Source organism: Gordionus sp. m RMFG-2023, chromosome 1 (assembly GCF_954871325.1).
Source record: "Gordionus sp. m RMFG-2023 chromosome 1, tfGorSpeb1-WG-v2, whole genome shotgun sequence".
NCBI lineage: Eukaryota > Metazoa > Nematomorpha > Gordioida > Chordodea > Parachordodidae > Gordionus > Gordionus sp. m RMFG-2023.
The window spans coordinates 31,359,611-31,383,203 of NC_088775.1; the positions used below are offsets into that span (position 1 = coordinate 31,359,611).

Consider the following 23,593-nt stretch of genomic DNA (forward strand, 5'->3'; position numbering starts at 1 on the left):
TTCATACTTATAATTTTTTGAAGTGGAGAATGTTAAAGTTAGAGTTTTCAGATAATTTTTCTCACAAACACTTGACATAAGTCGTTGGTCTAGAATTAGAGTGCTCCACTAGACATTTTTAAAATTTTTGAGTTAGAAGTGGATAATAACTTATATATTTCCAATATATATAAAAATAAAAACTAGATTAAAAAATATTCATTTTTGCCAAGTTATAGCACTGTCAATTGCACTATTTGCATATAACTATGTAATTTTAGCTTCATATGCAAGGCCTATCCTATTATCTTATTTAATCATGTGTTGTATTTCCCTCCTTTTTTAATTTGTTGCTTTTCCATATTTAATAGTTAAATATTTTGATTCCATATCTATCCTAAATTATTTTAAAATCAAGATAAATTTTTTATTAATAATAGTTTTTAAAATTTATTATAATTCATTATTTTGATCATATATCATATTAAACCTACCTTTAGTCATATTATAAAATGTTATCATTTCAGGCTTGCTTGAATTATTTTTATCAACATTTTTATTATAGTGAAAATTTGATAGAATTATGACATCCTTTTTTTCTTTGATATGATAATAAATGAAAAAAATAATTAATCAGATAATTATAAAAAAAATTGCATAATAACTCTAGCTTATATCTTAAAAGCTACTCAACCAAAATATATGAAATTTGGAATATAGATTCTATGATATATTTGATGAAGCTACTGAAGATTTCAGATCTTAATAATAAACCATTTTTATTTAATATTAATTCTAGCAAGCCTGCGGTTTCATCCACAACACCAAGAATATAAGGATTTATTATTTCAACTTCTAGAAGCAAAGCAAATGAAAGAAAAAAACTAAGGGAATGTGGTGAGACCTATATCAATCAATATTAAAGGTGAATTAAAAAGAGAAAGGATGGTTCAGAATGATCATTCTAATAAATGTACATTTCAATGTCAAAAGTTAATGCAGATCAGTGTAAAATTATTCATGAGGTTTTTTGGAAATTAGCTGATGAAGCTAAAAATCCTTCTATAGCAAATTTATTGTTAGGACTCCATGTAAGAGAAGGATAAAAGATTTTTTAAATTATAAAAACTATAATACTTATATTTTTTAGTGAAGAATGTTAAAGTTAGAGTTTGCAGATCATTTTTCATACAAACACTTGATATAAGTAATAAACATATTAGTTATTTCTTCTAAAATTTATATCAAAATACTGGAATTCAAAGAAGCGCTTTGAGGGAAGTCTCAATTATATGTGATTTATATTCTAAAAAATGTGATGAACTATCATGAATTACTGTTAAAGATCATTATTACATAAATAAATTAGAAAAAAATTAAGATATAGTGTTAATTTCGATGATTTGAAATTATTATTTTGAATATATTTATTAAATTCTAATAAAAAAAGATAAATGGAGCATTTTGAACATCAAAAAAAATCATAAAGTGTTATATTTGCTTCACTTGCATTTTAATTTTATCAAATAAATTTTATATTTAAATCTTTTGAAATAAAATTTTTTAGGCAATAATTAATTAACAATATGATAAATTATCTCTGAAATTTCTAATTAAATTGATCAATAAGTTTTTCCTATATTTGATTTTAAACTTTAATGTTGATTTTCTCATTTTAAACATTTGCACATGTGGAGCAATCTAATTCTAGACCGACGACTTACTTTTTTTACCTGCTTAATTAATAATATTTATAATAATGCTCCCTCACCTTGTACGATAACATTCTGAGAATCATTTACTTTTCCCTTTCCTCTACTTTCTTACACCCTTACAACTACAATATTTAAATTGGGCCGGCTTCTATTTCTACCATTGTTATATAATTTGCCTGAGTTACAAGATTTGTCGATATTCTTGTATAACAAGTATAATTATATGGAGGGTGGGACTCTATAATTTACGTTCGCTCCTAAGATGATATAAGTAAATTTAGCATTTAAATATTAATGTATATCTAAAAGAACAACTCACTTGGGAAAAGGGTGGTGTTGTGTTTTTCGTTGAAGCAAGTGTGGCATTGGAAAAAGCTATAGAAAATGAGTTCTGAGATTGAGTTTCGGTAATGTGCAGTGCAACTAAAAAAAAGAGTTTAAAAAAAATATGTTTTACATTTTTTTTAAGGATTTTTATATTTTATCAAATTTTTAATTTCACTAATATGAGAAGTAGAATACTGTCCTGAAGTTGTATTAATTTCCAACTCAAATTATTAAAATTTATACATGAAATTGGGAAAATCCTATACCTGTAGATTTATAAACCACCGAAGAAAGGTTGAGTGACACGTCGGGATTATTCAAGATTTCCTGGTCATGTAAAGTCTTATTCTAATTATTTTTAGATATAAAAATAAATTATATTTCGACCATGACAAAAAATTGACAAATTTTAATTTTTTGTTTTACTTGTTTATCCTTTTTGGATTTTCTTTTATCTGCTAATAAAAAAGCAATAAAGATATAAATAATATGTGTGCCCTTATATTAAAATATGGTTTTAATTTTTCAAAGGTAACATTTTTTTAATTTCACAAAAAAAGGCTATAATTATTTATCAATATTATATGTGCGAACTATAAATGTCTAAAATCAAAACCATAAAAATGATCGGAGTAATATTCAGGGTTGCCAGATCTCCCTCTTTTGGTGTAATCTAGCGACTTTTTACTTTAGTTTATGCCAACATATGCCGTCTATTTATTTACAATTCCTCCCGATTTTATTATAAATTTTTAAATATAAAACAATTAAAAATAGCTTAACCAGAAATTTACGCTATCATTTTTTATTTTAATTCAATCATACATTTAAAGAGGCAATGTTTTTATTTATTTATCCTTATTTTGATAAAGGAAAAAACAAAGAATTATAAAAAAAATAAAATTATTTTTTTCGATCTCCAAAACTTTCCAATTTAAAATATAATAATTACTGCAAGTTTAATAATTTCACCGTAATAGGTAATCTTTAACAGCTTTAAAAGTGGAATTAATGATCTAACATATTTTAATTATACTGTAAAGATCTTAACGAATATGTAATAAAAAATAAAAATTTAATTAATGACATATAATCTGAAAAATATGTACTGAATTTTTAAAATAATATTTATTAATTAATATATTAAAAATAATCTCCCTTTATTTTACTATTGTGATTAAATTATATATTAGTGATCTGCACGGGCCTAATTTTTCAAGCCTGGCCCGAAAATTTTTTAAAAAAGTTTTGCCGGCCCGGCCCGAACCCGAAATTTTTTTAAAAAATTACCTACCCGACCCGACCCGAATTTATTTAAATATAGAAATTAATTTTTATAATTACTCAAAATAAGACATATATGTTATATGTCGTTTAGTTTCAATAAATAAAATCAAATATTTTTATTTTACATAAAAAATTCAATATAAAATTGATAAATTTAAATATATTTAATAAAATTTCCAAGGTCCGACCCGACCCGACCCGGCCCGAATTTTTTTAAAAATATCATGCCCGGCCCGAACCCAATTATTTTAAATAGAATTAGGCCCGAGCCCGGCCGAAACCCGTTCGGGCCGGCCCTGACTCGGGCCTAACTTTGCAGATCTCTATTAGATATATTCATTTAAATAAAAAAATACCAAGAAAAAAATAAAAATATTTGTTATAAAATTTTTTGAATTATGGTTAAATTCTCCCGCTTTTTGTTTGAGTGAATCTGGCAACCCTGGTTATATTATAATATGTATTCATAATGCAAATTAAAGCCATTCAATTTTAACACATGGAAATTAATACATATTGGTAAGATAAACGCTAATAAAATATTACGAGGATGATTGCGGGGGGCGTCATGGTCATTGTCGGAGGCAGGGGAAGACGTGGAGTCAGAGGAAGAGTCGGTGGTGGAGCTGGAGCCAGCGCTAGAACTACTGCTGCTACTGGCACTCAACCGACTCCGACCACTTGTCATAACTGTGGTAACTGTTGGTAGGGAAAGAGTTTCTTGGCTAACAAGGTTAGGAGCAGTTTGTATCATTATATCTTTAGGTGAGTAAGATAAAGAAAATATTGAGAAATATATTTTTGAGAAAAAGGCGAGTGAGTAAGGAATAAATCGATAAGTTTGTATAAAAAATCTCGGCATGGTAAGACTTAGTTATTTAATGAATAGATAATTAGGGTAGAAAACAGTTATGTGCGAGAAAACAAACCCTTCTTGAGGTCAATGGAACTTGTATTTAACACAGCATTGGAGTTGGCAAAGAGATTAATGGGTGTTGTGGAGACAAGAGGTGGATTAGAGATATGAACTTTAGTAGTCGTTGTTGAGGAAAGTGACGATGTGGAAATGACGGCAGTCGTTTGAGAGGAGGGCATGTAATTTGTGGGGCCTAAAAGCGTTGCGGAGACGGGAGGAAGGGCCGAGTACGTTGTTGAAGAGAAAGCGGGAGAGAGGATGTTGGAAGGAGCGGTTCCAAGAGCCCCGCTTACGTCCATCAGACGTCGCTCCAGTTCTTCTCGACGTTCCTTTACGATCTCGTCCTTGGATTTTTGTGCGATTTTTTTAGCTATTAGTTTAAATTAATATTATTAGGTAACAAAGTATTGCTTCTATTATTAAATAATACCTATTGACATCTATTTTTTCCCAATTATTAATAAATCAGTGTAGCAAAACATCTAAGATCTCTAATCGTTTAAATAACATAAAAATTTGGTAAATCTTAAATGCTAAATATACTTGATTAAAAATAAAATTTGTAGAACATAATTCTCAAACAAAATTAGAATGGCCAATATTTTAAAAAGAATGGTAACTCACAATAAGGTTTTCGCGTTCTTTTTCGCAAACATGACCCAACGTAAGCCTCCAACTCCCTAAGTGTAGATGGTTTGAGTGTTTCAAAATCTATTTCTATCTCGTCCGGGTTTGAATCTCGAAGGGAAGGCTCTCTCGATTGTATGATGTGAACAACCCTTCCCAGCTTGTCACCTTGAGAATGGTTTTAAAAGAATTTAAGCAATTACACATTATAACAATTAAAATTATGACACAATCTATAATATATCAGACATGCAAAGGTACCTCTTTTCGGACCTATCCCAGATTCCATTCCTGCCTGACCCAGATTTTAAGATTTTGTCACTTTATTTTTGGTAAAATAATTCCAATAAAATCTATAAATATGAATATGAATGTTATGATTCATTGTGTGACTTTTCGACTATTATATTTATTTTAAATTCGTTTATTTATCAAATCGATTTCTAGTGATTTCTTCAATAATTAGCATGGCTATTACCTAAAAGCTAAATTTATTAAAAAATATAGATTGTTATATATATGAAGGTTGGCAAACAAGTCAAATAAGGTCAATTAAACGAAAGTATATTTGATTGGTCAAATACTTTAAAATGTTATACTGTGAATGATTAATAATTTAATTGACAAAGATTATTAATATATTGTTCAATTTTTTAATAAATATATACCAAGTGCACTATTTCCCCACTACAAAAATCATCATACCATATCATCTACTTTGTACAATTATTAACAAAGTGAGCTTCTTCAATAAAATGTATGTAACAATACAAATAGGCAAAAGAGCTTTAAAAGCGTCTATCGTTGAAGAAACGTTTATTGATATAACTAATTTTCGATCGGATAAATTTTTGTTCAATCAATTCTTCTCAAAGATACCGCTTTTACAGCTAAAAAATTTATTATATAACCTAAGATGACTTGATTGTCACCAGCAGACTTCCTAGTTCTGCTGTGATATCATAAACTTCGTCGAATACATTTTTCGTGAGATGTTGTCCTTGATATTGGGGATCTAATAAGTAGGCAGCATTATAAGCAGTTGTATTTAGTTATTTCAAACATATTTAAATAAATTTTTTTCCTGGTGGAGAAAATATTTGGATGTAGAATGTTGTAGAATTCATAACCATTATTCAGCATCAAGCTGGAGGAGGGGACTTTGCCCACCGGCCTTTTAAAGGAAGTAGCAAATGTCTTATTAACCATTCCAAGTTCAACTTGCTCTTCAGAAAGAAATTGTTCCGTATGGAGTATTATTCATTCAAAGAACAGAAATCGATTGAAAAGTCTGATTAAGGGAAAATTAGCTAGCGTTTATCATAATTTATGATTACTTAAAATCATAAAAGAAAATAATTATTCAACTGAGTTAGATACAATTCTGCCACAGAAAATGAAACAATATTTCAAGAATGAATCAAAATATTACCAAATTTAAAAATATGCATTTATTTATGAATATATTTGGTATATTTGTTATTACATATATACCTGATAAAGTGAATACTGTAATTAAAACATTTAATTGAATTTGGCCATATTTGACAAGTGGTCAAATACCCAACCCAGGTTTTACTTATTTCAAGACAATATAATAGATTTATTAGCAATATCATGCATATAGAAAAAATTTAATTTTAAACTTTCAACTGGACAAAATGTTTTCTCCCCAAATAGCAATCATTGACTTATATAACATTTAAATTTGTGACTTATATAACATTTAAATTTGAAGTTATTTTGTTTTAAATTAATAAGTAATTATTTAACACCAAAATAGGGTTTTAAAAAACGTCGATATTCATTTTAGACCTAACTGTGGTTGTAATAAAAAAATTTATACATAATATCTTTAATGTTTTATCAGCCAAAATAAAATTGATTATCTTTCATCAATATTGATTATTCTATTTTTAAGAAATAGGCTCATTTAAATATATTTAAATTTTTATGAGATATTCAACTACCATTTTAATATTTAAAATTATTAATCATTTTGGTCACCAAGTAAAAGGATTTTGATAGCTTGTTTTAGATGATTTGGGTGATTAAATTTGGATGATCACGCAGAAAAAAAAGAACAGGCAAAATGTGACATATCAGTTTGAAAAAAAATTTTTTTGAAAAAAGAGATTTTTGACCATATTTTACCTAAATAAAAATGCCAAAATCACTCTTAAAAATATTTTCAATTTTATATTACAAAAAAATTTTCAAAATAAATTAAAAAAATTTTAAAACAAAATTATTTTAATATTTTTGGTAATTTTTTTGCCTGATTTCAAAAGCTATTTATAGTAAACATAATTGATAAGTCAGACCTGGTAATTTGTTAATGTCCAGACTGAGATTATCTTTCATCAATATTGATTATTCTATTTTTAAGAAATAGGCTCATTTAAATATATTTAAATTTTTATGAGATATTCAACTACCATTTTAATATTTCATTTTAATATTTAAAATTATTAATCATTTTGGTCACCAAGTAAAAGGATTTTTATAGCTTGTTTTAGATGATTTGGGTGATCGAATTTGGATGATCACGCAGAAAAAAAAGAACAGGCAAAATGTGACATATCAGTTTGAAAAAAAATTTTTTGAAAAAAATAAGATTTTTGACCAAATTTTACCTAAATAAAAATGCCAAAATCACTCTTAAAAATATTTTCAATTTTATATTACAAAAAAAATTTCAAAATAAATTAAAAAAATTTTCAAAATAAATTAAAAAAAATTTCAAAATAAATTAAAAAAATTTTAAAACAAAATTATTTTAATATTTTTGCTAATTTTTTTGCCTGATTTCAAAAGCTATTTAAAGTAAACATAATTGATAAGTCAGACCTGGTAATTTGTTAATGTCCAAACTGAGTTGACGCTTCTCGTCGTATGACATAGGCTTGGCATTATCTTCATCGTCACTGTCGTACAATGGTGGCGGCATAAATGAGCTGTTCGCGGAGGTGGGCAAGGGAGTCACATGAGATGCTTCATCCAACAAAGGGCCCCGCTTGATATTTGCACCTTTCTTGCGTGGTTGTAAAGACCTATAAATCAGATTATTTTTAATAATAATGATGATAGCTAGGTAAGAATAGATGAAGATTCAGATTTAATAGATGAAACCCATTAGAACAGTAAAAAGTGGAACCGCAAAATGGGAAATCGTAAAAAGAGAAGTATAAATGAGAATATTGTAAATTTTGGAATATTTTAATACTTGGAACGGGCAATGGGACCATTTGTGGGAGCCACATTAACGTCGGCAGAATGAGCCAGAGTGGTAGCAGTAAAGGTTTGAGATAAAATGGGAGCTGCAATGGGTGCGGGTGCATTTGTGGGAGCAAGCACGATGGCGGAAGACGAATTGTATTTTTGTTTGACGGGAATTGGTATGGTTTCCTCTACCAAAGGTGCAGTAGATAAATTTTCCCTCAGTGACTCCTTCTTGATGACCGATGCCGAGGCCTTCCTACTAGTCCCAGCACTTACTTTGGAGTTAGAAGAGGAGAAAGTAGAGGCGGATTTTTTAGTAGAAGTAAATCCAGAAGTGGAAGCGGGTAAAGCTTGTCTTTTGCTACTGCCACCAGTGTTAATTTTTTTAGAACCACTACCGCTGCGTTTGCGAGAGTTACTAGTTGTGTGATCTAGAAGAATGTCGTGAGGTTGAATATCTAGATGATTTAAATTTAAGAAATTTAAATAACATTCAAATATAATATTTTATCGAATAATTTTTAGTTAATTAACTTGTTATTTATTAATCGAATACGAATAATTTTATTTTAATATTCACGAATATTATTAAATTTTTAAATGTTAATTTTACTAGGGCTTTTTAGTGGAAAGATATTGATGAAAATGACATATCTATGGAGGAAATTAGTGCCAAGACTAATTCTTGATATAAGATATGCTTTTTTGTGGAAATTCTTCTAGAGAAAGGATACATATTAAAACCTTAATAAATTCCAAACACGAAAACCATGTTTATAATATACCCGTGTCTACTCGTCACCTATTGAGCAAGTGATCTGATCAGTATAGCAAAGCAATGCTAAGAAACAAAGTATTTAAAAAACAACCATAATTAAAATTTCTCAAAAATGCTATCAATATTTTTGTAGCATAATCATGATTTACATTTTAAAAACTGTCAGATTATTTATTTATTTTAATTTTGGGATTTATGTGTTAAATATATATCGATTGATAATTCAATCTTTATAGTAACGGCTTAGAAGCACTTAAAAAGTTAGGTATTTTTAAAAATCAACATACAAACATTACTTCAAAAAATAACGTAAATGTAACGAAGTTGCTATTTTTGCAGAATGACACTAAATGTTACGATGTTATTTTTTTAAGTAACCAATAATTTGTGCATCAATATACGTCTGAATTTGGATAGGTTATTCTGCTCCAGCAAATTTTTTGAAGATTTGTGAAGAAAACAAATAGAAGTTGTAAGTTTCAAATATAAATTAAAAGAGAGACGTGGAAGAATTATTCCCTATTTTGCACCTGCAACAGCATCCAATTTATTGTGAAGAAAAATGTCTTAAATTTATCATATCATTGGAGTGGAAGGAGGAAACTGTTAACAACATATTCAAAAATAAATGAATAGTCTATTAACATGCATCGAAATATTGTAGAGAATGCTAAAAATTAATTTTCCTAACAATTTTATAATTTTTTTCTTTTTAAAATTTAAATTTTGTAATTCATTTTTATACAAAACACTTAACATACTAATATAATAAATAAGTAAATTAATTTTTTGGTATCGATGATAAAATAATAATCATATATATAATTTAATATAATATCAAATTCCTAATTTAAAGATAAATATAATACTTCGATTTTAAAACGAATGGAAAATAACACTTTGTACCAAACATAAATAGTATGAACCATATTGCTGAGGGTCTTAATTTGCAAAAACATATTTAAAATAAAATATTTTTACACTAATAATACATATAAAGATTTTATTACCATATATGTTTATAGACTTTTTAAGAGCATCTCTTTAAGATTGTTTATATCAGGGATGTGAACCCAGACCCTGAACCCTCCTGGACCCTCGTATTTTGGCTGAACCCGGACCCGGACCCTTTTAAAAAGTGGAGGGTCCAAGGGTTCAGGATGTTTAAAATTTTTAACTTAAAATATTTATTTTTAATTAATGTAAAAATATAATTTTTAAAAAATAATATATAATTTTTAAAAAATAATATAAAATTTTTATAATTTTTTTCGTGGAATCATTTATTTTATCTTCGCGTTTTTCTTCCTGGACTTCATTTCATTTCATTATATTTAGATATTGATACCATACATTATTTTATAGTGTAAGTAATAATATTTTATTATGTAAATTTATTTGCTCTCATTAGAAATACTTTGACTATTTGGATTTGAAAGTGAAATATTTGGAATTATTTTGTACTGCAAGTAATAATATTTTAATTTTAAAGGCTAATTTATTAATATCTTATATAAAAATTTTATTAAGTGATTATTTTGCAGTGTTAAAATATTAAGGTTATGTTTTTTGAGCAGTAAATTTAAATTAATCAAAATTGGCAGTGTTTTGCAAATATATAATTTTATTATAAGTTATCAAATATATTCAAATCATCATATCAAAAAAATTAGTTACTTTATTTAGGCTGCATCCAAGTTTTGAAAAGATACTTAAAATTTTCACAAATTAATAACAAAACACTTTGGACATATTTAAGTTTAAAAAAAATTAAAATATTCAAAATGCTTGATAAAGATATGTAAATATTTAATTGTATTTATTATTTTATGTTACCTTTCAGTTATTTAACTTTGTATGAACCTATTTGATAATTGATAATAGTTATGTTTAGATTTTATTTATATATTTAATAAATACTATGTTGTAAATAATTATATCAATATTTAATAAATAGTTGGAAAACCAATAATATAATCTATTTTGAAAGATAATTTTTCCATAAAATATATATAAAAAATTATTATTTAAATAAAATTGTGATAGAAATTATATAATTTTCCAGCACCTTTTAAATTAAATTTTAATTTTTTATTTTTACCAAATTATAATTTAATAAACTTAGCCTTTACAGCTAAAATTTTCTTTATCACTTGATCATAATTCAAGTTTTGTTCTTCCTATTTCCTCCCAAATTTTCCTATTTTCTACAGAATATCCAATTTTTAAGTCATTTTTGCACCAGAGGTTCCTGTGCATTCTTAACCTTTCTATAAAATTATTTTCTGACACTAATATATATTAATATAAAAGGCTATAATCGTTTGGGTAGTAAATTTATAAAATTAACAGCATTAAGAATTGTACTTACTAATTTTTTATAAAAATTTCATGAAATTGGACACTATTTTATTTTTACATTAAAAATAGATTATGTAATTTTTTTCTTCAAAATTGATTTATTTATATTTTTAAGATTTTGGATGCAGCCTGATTAAAAAATATATACATTCTATGTGTCTATACTTTTAAGTTTTAAACAAATTAAATTTTGTTTTTTTTAGTATGAAACTAAAAGATATATTGTTAGAGTAATATAATGCAACTAAAGGGGATTCTGAGTGCAAAACCTGCCACCTAATGATAAAAGGTTCACACAATTACTAACCTGGAAAGACATTTAAAAAGACATCATTCTATAATCTTTGAGGAATATTTAAATAGAAAAACCAAATTTTTGGATGAAGACATTGTTACAAAGTCTACTGTCAGTATTGTAAAGGATGAAAATAATATTGAAAAATTTTGCTTTAAAAAAAGCATTCATATTCAAATGTCTGAGGAGAATTTGATGAATGCTTTATTTGAGCTTGTTACAATAAATGGAAGGCCTTTCCATATTATTGAGGATTCTGTTTTAAAAAAAATTATTGATCCTATTAGTAAGGCAATTGGAACATCAATTAACCGTTTTAAAATTAAGGACTTAGTGGTTAATGAATCGAAAAAAATACAAGCAAAAATAATAGAAGAAACAAAAAACAAATTAATTTCATTAAAAATTGATTCTGCCCAAAGATTAGGAAGAAATATTCCAGGAATAAATATACAGTATATAAAAGGAAATAATATAAAATTAAGAAATTAGCTATGAAGGAGATTAAAGAGAGTTCAACTTCTGAAAATATAAAAAGAATGATATTAGAAACATTAAATAAATTTCATATTCCTATAGGATAATGGTGCCAATCTAGTAAAATCAATCAAATTATTAAATGAATGTTCACTGGAAGAAATTGATGATATAGATGATGATGATGATAATTATGAGGAAATAAGTGAAATTGATTTGCAGGAAATAACAAGATTTCTCCACAAAAATATACTGTATCAGATGTGCAGCCCATACGCTACAATTGGCTATTAATGATTCCCTAAAAAATAGTCACTTTAAAACTATAATTGATAAAGTAAGGGATGTTGTAAAATATTTAAGAACTCCCACAATTGTTAGAATATTAAAATCCATGAAAAGGTAAATGGCAATTTTAGATTGCACAACATGTTGGTCCTCTATATGTATGATGCTAGAGCGATTAAGTTTGAAAGATTTCTGTAACGATTTTATCATAGGAGCATGTGAAATCATTTTGTCAGAAGATGATTGGAATCAAGTAAAAGAGCTTACTAGTGTGCTGGTTCCTTTAAAAATAACAACATTAAAACTTCAAGCAGAACATTGTGTTTATCAGATTTTTATGGCATATGGTTAAGATGTCGATTAGAGTGAGGAAAATTAACAAGTTCTTTTTCAAATGAAGTATTAGAAAATATGAATATAAGAGAGCAACAATATTTACAAAATAGTGTTGTATATGCTTCGATATATTTAGACCCGCGATATCAGGTTTTATTAAGTAGTGAGCAAAAACAAATGGCTATAGACCATCTTGAAGATTTATGGCATACCCAAAACTCTATTATTTACAATATATTGAAGGCTACAACAATATCTACTGGTTCGATAACAATGATAATGATAACGATATTGATGATCTGGAAATTTTGCTATTAGATAGAGAAAAAAAAATTAAATTATCATCTGATAGAAAGGAGCAAAAAATATCTATTGTATCTTTAATAGAAAAGTTCTCGGAAGTTAAGAGATTAAATAGAGATGCAAACATTTTAAAATTCTGGGAGGAAAATTCTTCAATATATCCAGAATTATATACCTTGTCTAGAATCGTCATGGCTGTACCTGCGACACAAGTACAATAATTTATGTATTATAAAAATGATTATCTATTTTAGGTAAGCGTAGAACGTGGATTTTCATCGTTGAAATATATTTTGTCTAATTTACGTGGAAATCTGAAGGATGATATTTTAGAAGATATCATGATTGTGCGATTGAATAAAATATTTAAAATATAAATTATCTCATTACGAATCATAAATGTGTATATATTGAAATATAATAAAAAATGAATGAAAAAAAGTCATATTTTAGTCATTATTTTTATGTTCCCGCTGAACCTGGACCCGGGTCCTTTTTAAATTTATTAATGGACCCGAACCCGGACCCTTTTTAAAATTTATTTTTTTAACCATTTAAATCGAATTGATTTTTACTCTTCCACCTTTTACCTAGAACATGATGTATTTAATAGATAAAAGTCGTAAATATAAAATAAAACTTAAAAAATGAAAATAATTAACATGGTAATTTATTGGTAGTTGAGAGTAGTATTCCTTAGGCTGCATTCAAAGTGGAGACGGATCCGTTTTTTACATCCATTACGTCAAAAGTCAATCTCATTAAAAATGATATATATGTTCAAAGTGTGTCCGTTCCGATACCTTCAGCCTTAAAAACGGATCCGGCAAATTTTGAAATCAAAACATTTTGACTTTTTGATCCGGCAAATTTTATAGAGCGTTATAACGTTATTTTTTAAAAATGAAAATCAATATATATTATTTTTAATGAGATTGACTTTTGTAGGTACGGATGTAAAAAACGGATCCGTCTCCACTTTGAATGCAGCCTGTCTTTAAGGAAAGGCAAAAGTGTCCTTACCTAAAAATGATAAACTATTTTTACTGAGGCATAATTTTTTAAATAGTTTATCATGTTCCTTTAAACAAAATGAACAAACATTTTAGCAATAATGATACTAAAATATCTGCCATTATATTATTCAAATTATCTAATATATATAATCTTCGTAATCAAGATATGAACGTTTTTGTATTATTTTTTTCTATCAACTTTCCTATCATCTTAATGTAATAAATCGAAGGAGTCTATATACCTCTAATGTTAAATTATTTATTTTTTTTAAAAAAAATTCTTTTTTATACATCAACTAGATTCGATCCCCAAACTTAACGTTCCAAAAGCAAACGTTCTTTCCTACTCAGCCCTCTCTATCTTAAATTTTGTGTTACAATTCATCTTATTTATATATGAAACTATTTTATATAGAGTAACTAACATTTATTTTTTAATTAACTTAATTTGTTTATATCAATATTTATTTTATTGTCTTATTAAGCTCTTATCTTATTGGTTTAAATTTTTTTTTCTTTTTTATTGGGTTATTTTTTAATGAACTTAATTTTATCTTTAAAATTAAAGTAAAATAGTTTTGATTTAATTTTTTAGTATTTCCCTATTTATATATACATTAAAATAAAATGGTAAATCGATTTATCCTCATAACTAAACCAAATAATAATTAAAATTTACATTCTACAAATAAAGATATATTATATTTAGCCAATTTAAACTCAAATAACCATTCCTATCCATCAATCAAATATATGAAGCTTATATAATTCATTTTCCTATTATATTATTTCAAGTAAAATATTTATCTTTAAAATTAAAGTAAAATAGTTTTGATTTAATTTTTTAGTATTTCTCAATATATATATATTAAAATAAAATGGTAAATCTATTTATCTTCATAATAACTAAACCAAGTAATTATTAAAATTTAGATTCTACAAATAAAGATATATTAAATTTAGCCAATTTAAGCTCAAATAAATATTCCTATTCATCAATCATATATATCAAGCTTATATAATTCATTTTCCTATTATATTCATTTCAATTTTCTCTAAGGTAAAAACCAGAAAATTACGCTAATTTTTTGTGACATAATAATTTACAATGTTATTTATATATTTTTTTTAAGTTAGCTATATTATTTTATATAGATAAGAATAATCATGAAGAATATAAATTCACATATACCTAGAAATTCAATTTTTTCAAAAAAAGATGTAACATTACATTATTTTCTGTATTCTTTTTTAATATATATTTAATCTAGGATAAGTCAATTTCAATTAAATCTCAAAGAGTAAGGAACAAATTAAATAATATAAAATTTACATCTATAATTATATCCAAACAAAATAATTTAATTACTCATATGCCTCCAACTATTCTCATTTCAAAAAAGGTTTAATATTTTATTTGTTAGATTAACTATTTAAATAAAAAACAGTTAAAATACCCCGTCATTCTTGACGGAAATTAGCTAGTATTACTATAATTAAATACAATTAATCGTTTTTACTACTTCTTATTAAACAGGCGGCCTGGTAAACTCAGGCCAAATTTTAAAAAATTATTTTGTGCAAGGTAGACCTGGCACTGATTTTGATTTATATTTAATTTTTATAAAAAAAATTACTTTTCCACTTTTTCCCTATCCCTTATACCTGTGACAAACATTACATATACAATTAAAGTAATACAATATATAAACATGACCAACCTGGCAAAGTCTTGTGGGAAGAGATAGGTGTTTCGTGCTGAAGATCCACCAGCAGAGATGGGTGAGAGCCGAGCGGTATCTTGTGATCCCCTTCAACGGTGGAGCTTTTCGAAGTTTTCTTCGTATGTAAAGCTGCTGATATGGTAAGTGTGCTATTAGAGAGAGAAGGGTAGGGAGCCGATGTATCAGAAGGGTTCTGGAATCGAGCAGGGTCTTTATCATTGCTTCCACTTTTGTCCTTGTTTTTTTTCTTTTTTTTCTTGTGTTTGGAGGTGGCTTTAGCTGTGAGAGTGGCTAATTGTTCGTGTATGCTACGTAGCTGTCAAGAAAGGAAGAAATAGGGATGCAAAAAAACAAAAAAAAATATTAAATAATTTTTTTTATCTAATATAAAATAACGGGGAAAAACTGAACAAAAAAACATGTTTAAAATTATTTTAGTGAAATCAGGGTTGGATATTTGAGTAAAATTTAATTAAATGTTTTTATTATAGTAATCACTATTATGCAAATATAATAACAAATATACAAAATATATTCATAAATAATGCATATTATTAAATTTAGTAATATTTTGACTTATTCTTGAAGTATTGTATCGTTTTCACTTTCTGTGGAAGAGTCGTTTTATGGCTCAATTAAATAATCATTTTCTTTAATGTTTTTAAGTAATCAAATTATAATAAACACTAACTAATTTTCCCGTAGTTAGAGTTTTCAATCGATTTCGGTTCTTTGAATGAATATTACCCAAGATGGATCAATCTGAAGAATAAATTGAATATAGAAGGGTTAATGTATATATTTGCTACTTCCTTAAAGGGCAACATGAACAAAGCCCGCTTCTACAGCTTGATGCCGATCTCTTAAATGTTTGATAGCTTGATTAGCAGAATTTCTAGCTCTGTCATCATACCATTAACCTCGTTGAATTCATTTTTCGTGAGATGTTGTCCATATTATTGATGTAATAAGTAGGCCGCATTATGAGCTGTTGTATTTAGTTTCTCTTATTTCAAACATATTTATAATTCTTTTTTCTTCTGGTGGAGAAAATACTGGGTCTTGGCATGATTAACTATTGTTCTAAAAATAACATCTCATTCTTTACTTTAGACAACGTGCATTTGTCCCTTTGAATTCTCAAAAATCGCATAGCCAATAGTTTAAGTATATTTAAAAATAGGGCTGTGCCGATCCTCATATTTTTCACCGATCCGATATTCTCAAAACCGATCTGATATTAATACTGATTTTTCACCACCCCCTATTGAACCAAATGTTTTTTATGCAAAAAATCGAATTATGCATTTAATTTAATTTTTTTATTTCTACGATTAAGACTATAATTAAAATAATATATATTTAATAATATAACCATTTTATGTTGGTATGAATTATAAAATTGTAAATATATAAAATTACAATAAATTAGATTTTTTTAAAATAAATATGAGAGCCTCTAGATTTTCTGCCAATAAGCTTCTACGATATGGACTATCTATATCCCCTGCCGTACTGAAGGCAGACTCAATTGATTCCGCATTTTGCAAAATTATCTTTGTCATTTGTAAAATATTTCCATAATTCAGATACCATATTTAAAAAAATTCTTTTATTTAAAGTATAAATAATAAAATTGGCGTTATTATTTAAAAAGATTTAAAATATATAAAACTTTGGGTGTTCCTTTCTATTTTTATAAAAAAAAATTTAAAAATACTATAAATCTATTTTAAAAAAGAAATAAAATTTGGAGGGTGTTGTCCATTTGTATTGCATTGTTTAAAAAAATTATTTAGAAAATATTATAATAATGTAAAATAAATATACATAACATAAAATAACAAAAAAAAAGAAAAGTAAAAAGATAGGATCGGATCGGTTTTTACATGTATCTGCCCGATCCGATATTTTGGGGAAACGCTTAATATCGGTGCCAATAATATTTAATATCGGCACAGCCCTATTTAAAAACTTCAAATTATTTATCAAAAATTGTTCTTCGTCTAAGAAAATATTGTATGGTTCAAAATTGATCCGGACATATAAACAGTGAGTGAAGAAAAGCCATTTTACAAATTTGTATTTGTTGTATATATTTATTGAAGAAGCCCACCTCGTTAAACTAATTGCAGCCAAAATAGATGATATGGTATTTTGATTTATAAAGCGGGAAAATACTACACTTGATATATTCTTATAAAAAATTTAGCAATTTTTTTATAATGGATATTTGTAAATTAAATAACTACTCGTTTAAGATGTAATATTTTCGAGTATTTGGCCACAATTGACTGGCTTGCCAACCATGAGTAAATATTGAAACATCAAAAACGAAATTTATATAACTAATTTTTTTAAGAAAAATTGAAAATTTTTTTTAAATAAATTGATGTTAGTTATAATGACAATGATAATTTTCCAACAAAATATTGGTCGATTATATTTGCGATATCGAAAAAAATGCAATAAAATAGGTTGATTACATTTTCTTTAAGGATTATAGTAATAAAAAAATCTGTATTTCGTTTGTTTTTTTACCTCTAGAAAAAAATGCATATTACTTTTTTAAAAACATTATAAATTTGGCATGTCAAAAATTAATTTTTTTAGCTAAACAGCAAAAAACTGAGAATAAAGCCAAAACGGATAACACCTGTGCCTGTAGGACAGCCAGATGCTTTTGCTTCTCCGCTGCACTGAAATTCGAAGATGATGACGTAGATGAAGAGGCAGGTGATGGGGTTCGTGGACGTGAGCGCGGAGGCGAGCTAGGAGATGCGCTCCCAGCACTTCGATTAATGTTGTAGTAAACGCTGGGGGTAAAGCCATCCTCCGCGTCCATTGCGTTGAAAGCAGGCTCCTCTGGTATCTTGGCATAACGCATCTCGAAAACGTCCTGTATCCACAAAAATCATAATTTACAATTAGGTCATTCTATGTCAAATCATACACACAACTCACAACCCCACCCCTTTTTATTTCAATAAAATTTGTATGAATGTTACATGTTATAGAAAACTCAAAAATTAAATTTTAGCTGATAAGCTTTTATATTTCCTATAATAATAGGGTTCAAATGTGCAAAAATCAACCATTTTTACCTTTCTTGTTTATCACTTCCAAATGCAAAAAAAAATTAAAGATGGTATCATATTTATATGTAAAAATGGGAGAAATATTGTTTTATTCTTTAAAACATTATTGCATATATATATGTATAAAATACATTGGTTTAAATTTTTTTTATTATAATTAACATGTTCTGAGTCCTTATATTTCATATTATTGAACTTGGAGGTGAAGCCTAGAATAGTATAAAATATTTTCTACTATTATGATTGATGCGATAGTATCCATGAACGCAGAGGTATGGCAAAACCCTTTCTTTTAAATGTTTGATAAATTTTTCTATCAAGTCATAAAAATAAGGCCACCATTTTTGACTGAGACCCAATTTTCCGATTAAAATTTTTTTGAAGTATTTTTGCAATAAATACACAGAGGTTGTATTATAGTGTAAGAATTCAGAAACTATAATATTTCACGTTCTTAAACTTTTCTTCATCAAATAGGCTACTTGGGGATGAGTTGTATCCCGAAAATCGTTCCTAAAGAACTCTTGCGATTCGTATGAATAATTTTCGGAAAATTTTAAGATCTTTAAAAACTCCCCTTTTAAATTTTACACTAAATTTTCCGATTCAGAAATAACGATTATTGGGCAGTTCTATATTTTCAACTTTCTATAATAAATATTCTACAGGGATGAGCAAATTTTAAAGAAAAAAAATCATTTTAAAGAATACTTTTGCAAGTTGATTTTTATAATACCACTTTTCAATTTTTTTACTTAATAAACGATATTTTTAAAATAAAATAAAGCAAATATATAACAAAATTTCAAATAAATCGCATTTAAAAATTAAAAAAAGAATATTATATTTAAAATGATAATCCATTAAAACATAAGTTTTTCAAATATCAAATTATGCTCGGCAATAAATTTTTTTAAAGATAATTTTCATATTTTATACATTTTTATTGTAATAATTGGACAATCTTATTTTCCATCTATTTTAACATCGTAATTATTTTAATATCATTTTAAGATACAATCAAACGAAAATCCAAATATACAAAAAATTTTTTTTTTTTTTTTTTTTTACAAATATCAATTATCTTTATTTTTTCCTTTCGTGTAAAATAATACATAGCGTTAAAATACTAAATTAAAATAATATAAAATAAAATATTATATAAAAACCGAGGTGGGACTACAAGTTCCCAAAAAACATGTGTAATTATATTTTAAAATTATGATTTGGAGGTTTTGTTTTAAGAAATAAGATTCTTTAGGTTCTGATGTAAGGGCTCTTATCTTATCTCCTATATTTTTTAAAAACTTTAAAGTTCCACTTGGCATATGTCCAAGGGAAGAGATGACAATCGGTGTAAAAATATAATTTGTTGGAATATTTCATTGTTTTTTTTTCTCGGCTATATCAACCGGATTAGAATTTAAATTTTTTGGGAAAGAAGATACGCATGTGAAGTCCCAAATTAAGGATTTCCCTAAAGACCAAGGCACGGAAGTTAAACCATCTGGTCTTAAGCCATCATCTAACGATAAATTTGTAGGCTCCAGGATGTTTGGTATTCGGGCCCTGGTAAGAGAACGGCTAATAGCTAAATTAATTGCTGCATGCCTTGCATGCCTGCCTTGACTATATAGACCATGTCTCCCTTTGGAGTCAACTAATGTTTTACATTTGATGCATGTATGTGGTTGAACAATGTTACATCCAAGTCGATGGCCTATGGCAACTCTTAATTGTTCATCTGATAAGAGGTTACCTAGGTTACGACTTGGTAATGCTTCCAACCATTCATAGCCACTAGTACAGTCAGCATTCTGTAATAGTTGAATATACTCCAAAGGGGGGTTTGATGAGATTATTTTAAAAAATTTTTTAATTAAAGGTTCGAAAAGAGATTGGTGTGTTAAGATCGTGGGTAAGACAGCTTCAGGTGGAGCTAAAGATGTCCAGGCTGTCAAGGCTGAGTTTAAAAGGTTATCTTTAGGAGAGATAAAAGAAGATATCATGGCGTTATTCATCAAACGCGATGCCAAAAATGAGGAAAGAGATAGAAGGTTTAAAGGATATAAATCTAAACCACCCATTTTCGAGGGTAATTGTGAGAAACCCCAATTAAAATCTTCCAATTTAATATTTAAAATATTTTCTAATAAACTTCTAAAAAATTCATGAACACGATTAATAATTTCATTATTAAAAGGAAGAAGATCTAAAAATATGTACTATCTTTGGTAAAAATAAATATTTTTTTAAAAGAAAAAAGCTCTGGTGTGAAGGAATTTCGTTTAAAATAGTTTCGAGTCCTGATAAGCCTTCGAAAAATTTTTCCACGAACACCTCACAGTTGGAAAAAATGCTTAAAGGTGAACCTAGAAGATTAATTTCACTTTTTTTGATGATTTTAAACCCTTGGACTTTGAGAGTATTTGAATTTAAAAAACATATTTTCGATTTAGCTTTATTTAGAGTAAGGCCTATGTTTAGAGAATTCTTCTCTATATAATCTATCGCTGCAAGAATATTTTTAGAAGGTCCGCAAATGGTACCATCATCTAGATACCATATGTATAAATCTAAATTAAAAGAGGATTTTAGACAATGAACTAAGTTATGTATACCTAAACTAAAGATCAGAGGGCCCAAAGGGTCTCCTTGTTGAATACCCTCGTCAGAAGGAATTGTATATTCTCCGAATTTGAGAGGGGTTCTACAGCCATAAGACTGTTCAATAAATCTTGCATAAACTGGGAATTTTTCATAAAAAATGTTTAAAAAAGTTTTTCTGGATAAGGAATTAAAAGCATTTTTAAAATCAAGCTTACAGACTACGGCGTCTGGAGGAGGATCTTCGATATATATGCGAAGAGAGTGAGCGGCTATTTCGCATCCCCCTTTAGTACCAAAGCCTAGTTGATATGTTTGGAACATTTTTGAAGCATCAGGTTTGATGCGCTCAACGATTATCTTAGCTAATAGTCTCCTAAAAAAAGACCCTATTGCGATTGGCCGAACTCCACCATCAGTAGTAAAAGCAATTAATCTTGCGCCAAAAAGGATTTGGTGAATTTGACTGGGTAAATCATTGTTTAAGTATTACCAATGAATTTACAAATGTATCTTTATGAGGATTTTTAAGGTTAATTAAAAATTGGAAATAAGAGGGGCGAAAACCGTCAATTCCCCCTGCAGAGTTTTTATTAAAAGATAAAATTGTTTTAATAAGTTCTTCCTTATCTATTTCGATTAAATTAGATTTTATAGGGATGGGAAGATCTTCAGGAAAAGCCTGAGGGTGCAATTCTTTTAGTAAAGTAAAAGTATGTTCATCAAATGGAGCCAATTTATCATAAGATGAGGCTAATTTAAGAGCTCCACATACGTCCCCTTGGTCTATTTTTTTTGTATAATCTTACATTTATGGGTAAAATTAGATGTTGCCCTTACATCAGGAACGTAATTTTCCATTTCTAAATCATAAAAATGGTCTATTTTATATTTTATACATTCATGTAAAATAGTTTTTTTATTTTTATCTGTAGGTTTAATTAAGACTTTAAAAGGAAAGGTTAAAAGATTCTCCCAAGCTTTAAGGGAATTTAAATTTGAATTAACTTCCATAATAAGTGTTGTTAAAAAATTAGAAATTAAAGACCTTGATTTAAGGGGTAGGTGGATTAAGGTTGGTGGCTTTTCCCACTTTAAAAAATTATCATAAAAATCAGGATAAAAATTTTGAATTACAATGGGGGTTGTTTCAATATATACAAAAATTATAATTTTACATTTTTCTAAAATCAACTGCATTTAATAAATCCATAAACAATTTTAATATTATAACAGCAAATAATAAAAAATTATTTGTATGGAAATTCTTTAAACTTTTATATTTAAAACGAGATAATAAAACGATTTCAATAAATTCTAACAAATTTTCAGTAAATATTGCTTATAAAAGGCTGCTGCAGAAGATAATGATTCAAATAAGCCCTCACAGTATATTTATTTTAAATATTATATATAAATCTATCATAAATTATAATTTATTATGTTTTGTAAAATTCATCCTAGCTATAAAATTTTTAGCAGCAAGGGAAATTTGTTAAAACACTTAACTTCTGATTATATCATTAAAGAAGATATTTCATCAAAATTTCAAGATTTAAAGAAGTTTTTTTATACCAAAAACACCAAGCAGATACTAAAATCTCTAAAAAATGGTTTCTAGCAAGTAACTAAGTATTATTATTATGTTATGCTGACTTGTTACCATTTCAAACAAACGATAATACAGGAATGAAAAATCAAAAATTTTAAAGACATCATAAAAACAAATTGCTATATCATCTCTACATTTAAAACTCATTTATTATTGAACATACCTTTGCGTCGTTTTTGTCCTATTGAAATGTATTTGGCTTCTGGAGGAAATTTACAAATGTTGATGAAGGCTAAAAAGTTGCGTGCCATCAGCCACCAATTATATTTTTACAACTCGGGCTGACAGCCGATAGATTTAGTATGTACTATTTTAATAATTTAATTTCTACATTGTCAAAAGTTTTATTAACATTTTATAAATTTTTAAAACTAAAATAGTCGTCTTCCTCCGCATATAAGAATAGAATATTTACTGTCCATAATTTCATTTACTTTTAACGTAAAGAGGAATACATCCTAAAGCATATGATAAAATTATTATTTTTCTATATAATACCCATCTATTTTAAAAATATGGTCATGAGAGTTGGTAAAAAGACACTTATACTTTACATCATAAGTTGTTAAATCACATGTAGAGGATGTGGATGTTGTTAGTGTTACAGATTCTCTGCCAAAATTTA

The 23,593-nt window shown here is 27.0% G+C and overlaps 1 protein-coding gene across 3 annotated transcripts in view; it reads right to left on the reverse strand.

Moving 5' to 3' along the window:
* LOC135922337 (bromodomain-containing protein 4A-like) overlaps nucleotides 1–23,593 on the reverse strand; it is a 59,102-nt gene that overhangs the window by 11,120 nt on the left and 24,389 nt on the right. Inside the window, exons 10-19 of one of the 3 annotated variants that reach the window (XM_065456722.1) lie at nucleotides 18,308–18,550; nucleotides 15,649–15,967; nucleotides 8,078–8,531; nucleotides 7,702–7,904; nucleotides 4,849–5,019; nucleotides 4,238–4,594; nucleotides 3,855–4,067; nucleotides 2,448–2,476; nucleotides 2,288–2,369; nucleotides 2,014–2,117 (exon numbers count right to left, since the gene is read on the reverse strand). In XM_065456722.1, the coding sequence (XP_065312794.1) occupies nucleotides 2,014–2,117; nucleotides 2,288–2,369; nucleotides 2,448–2,476; nucleotides 3,855–4,067; nucleotides 4,238–4,594; nucleotides 4,849–5,019; nucleotides 7,702–7,904; nucleotides 8,078–8,531; nucleotides 15,649–15,967; nucleotides 18,308–18,550 (2,175 nt within the window). Of the gene's footprint in view, nucleotides 1–2,013; nucleotides 2,118–2,287; nucleotides 2,370–2,447; nucleotides 2,480–3,854; nucleotides 4,068–4,237; nucleotides 4,595–4,848; nucleotides 5,020–7,701; nucleotides 7,905–8,077; nucleotides 8,532–15,648; nucleotides 15,968–18,307; nucleotides 18,551–23,593 lie in introns of all 3 variants that reach the window. The other 2 variants (XM_065456721.1, XM_065456723.1) reach the window with 2 other exon arrangements.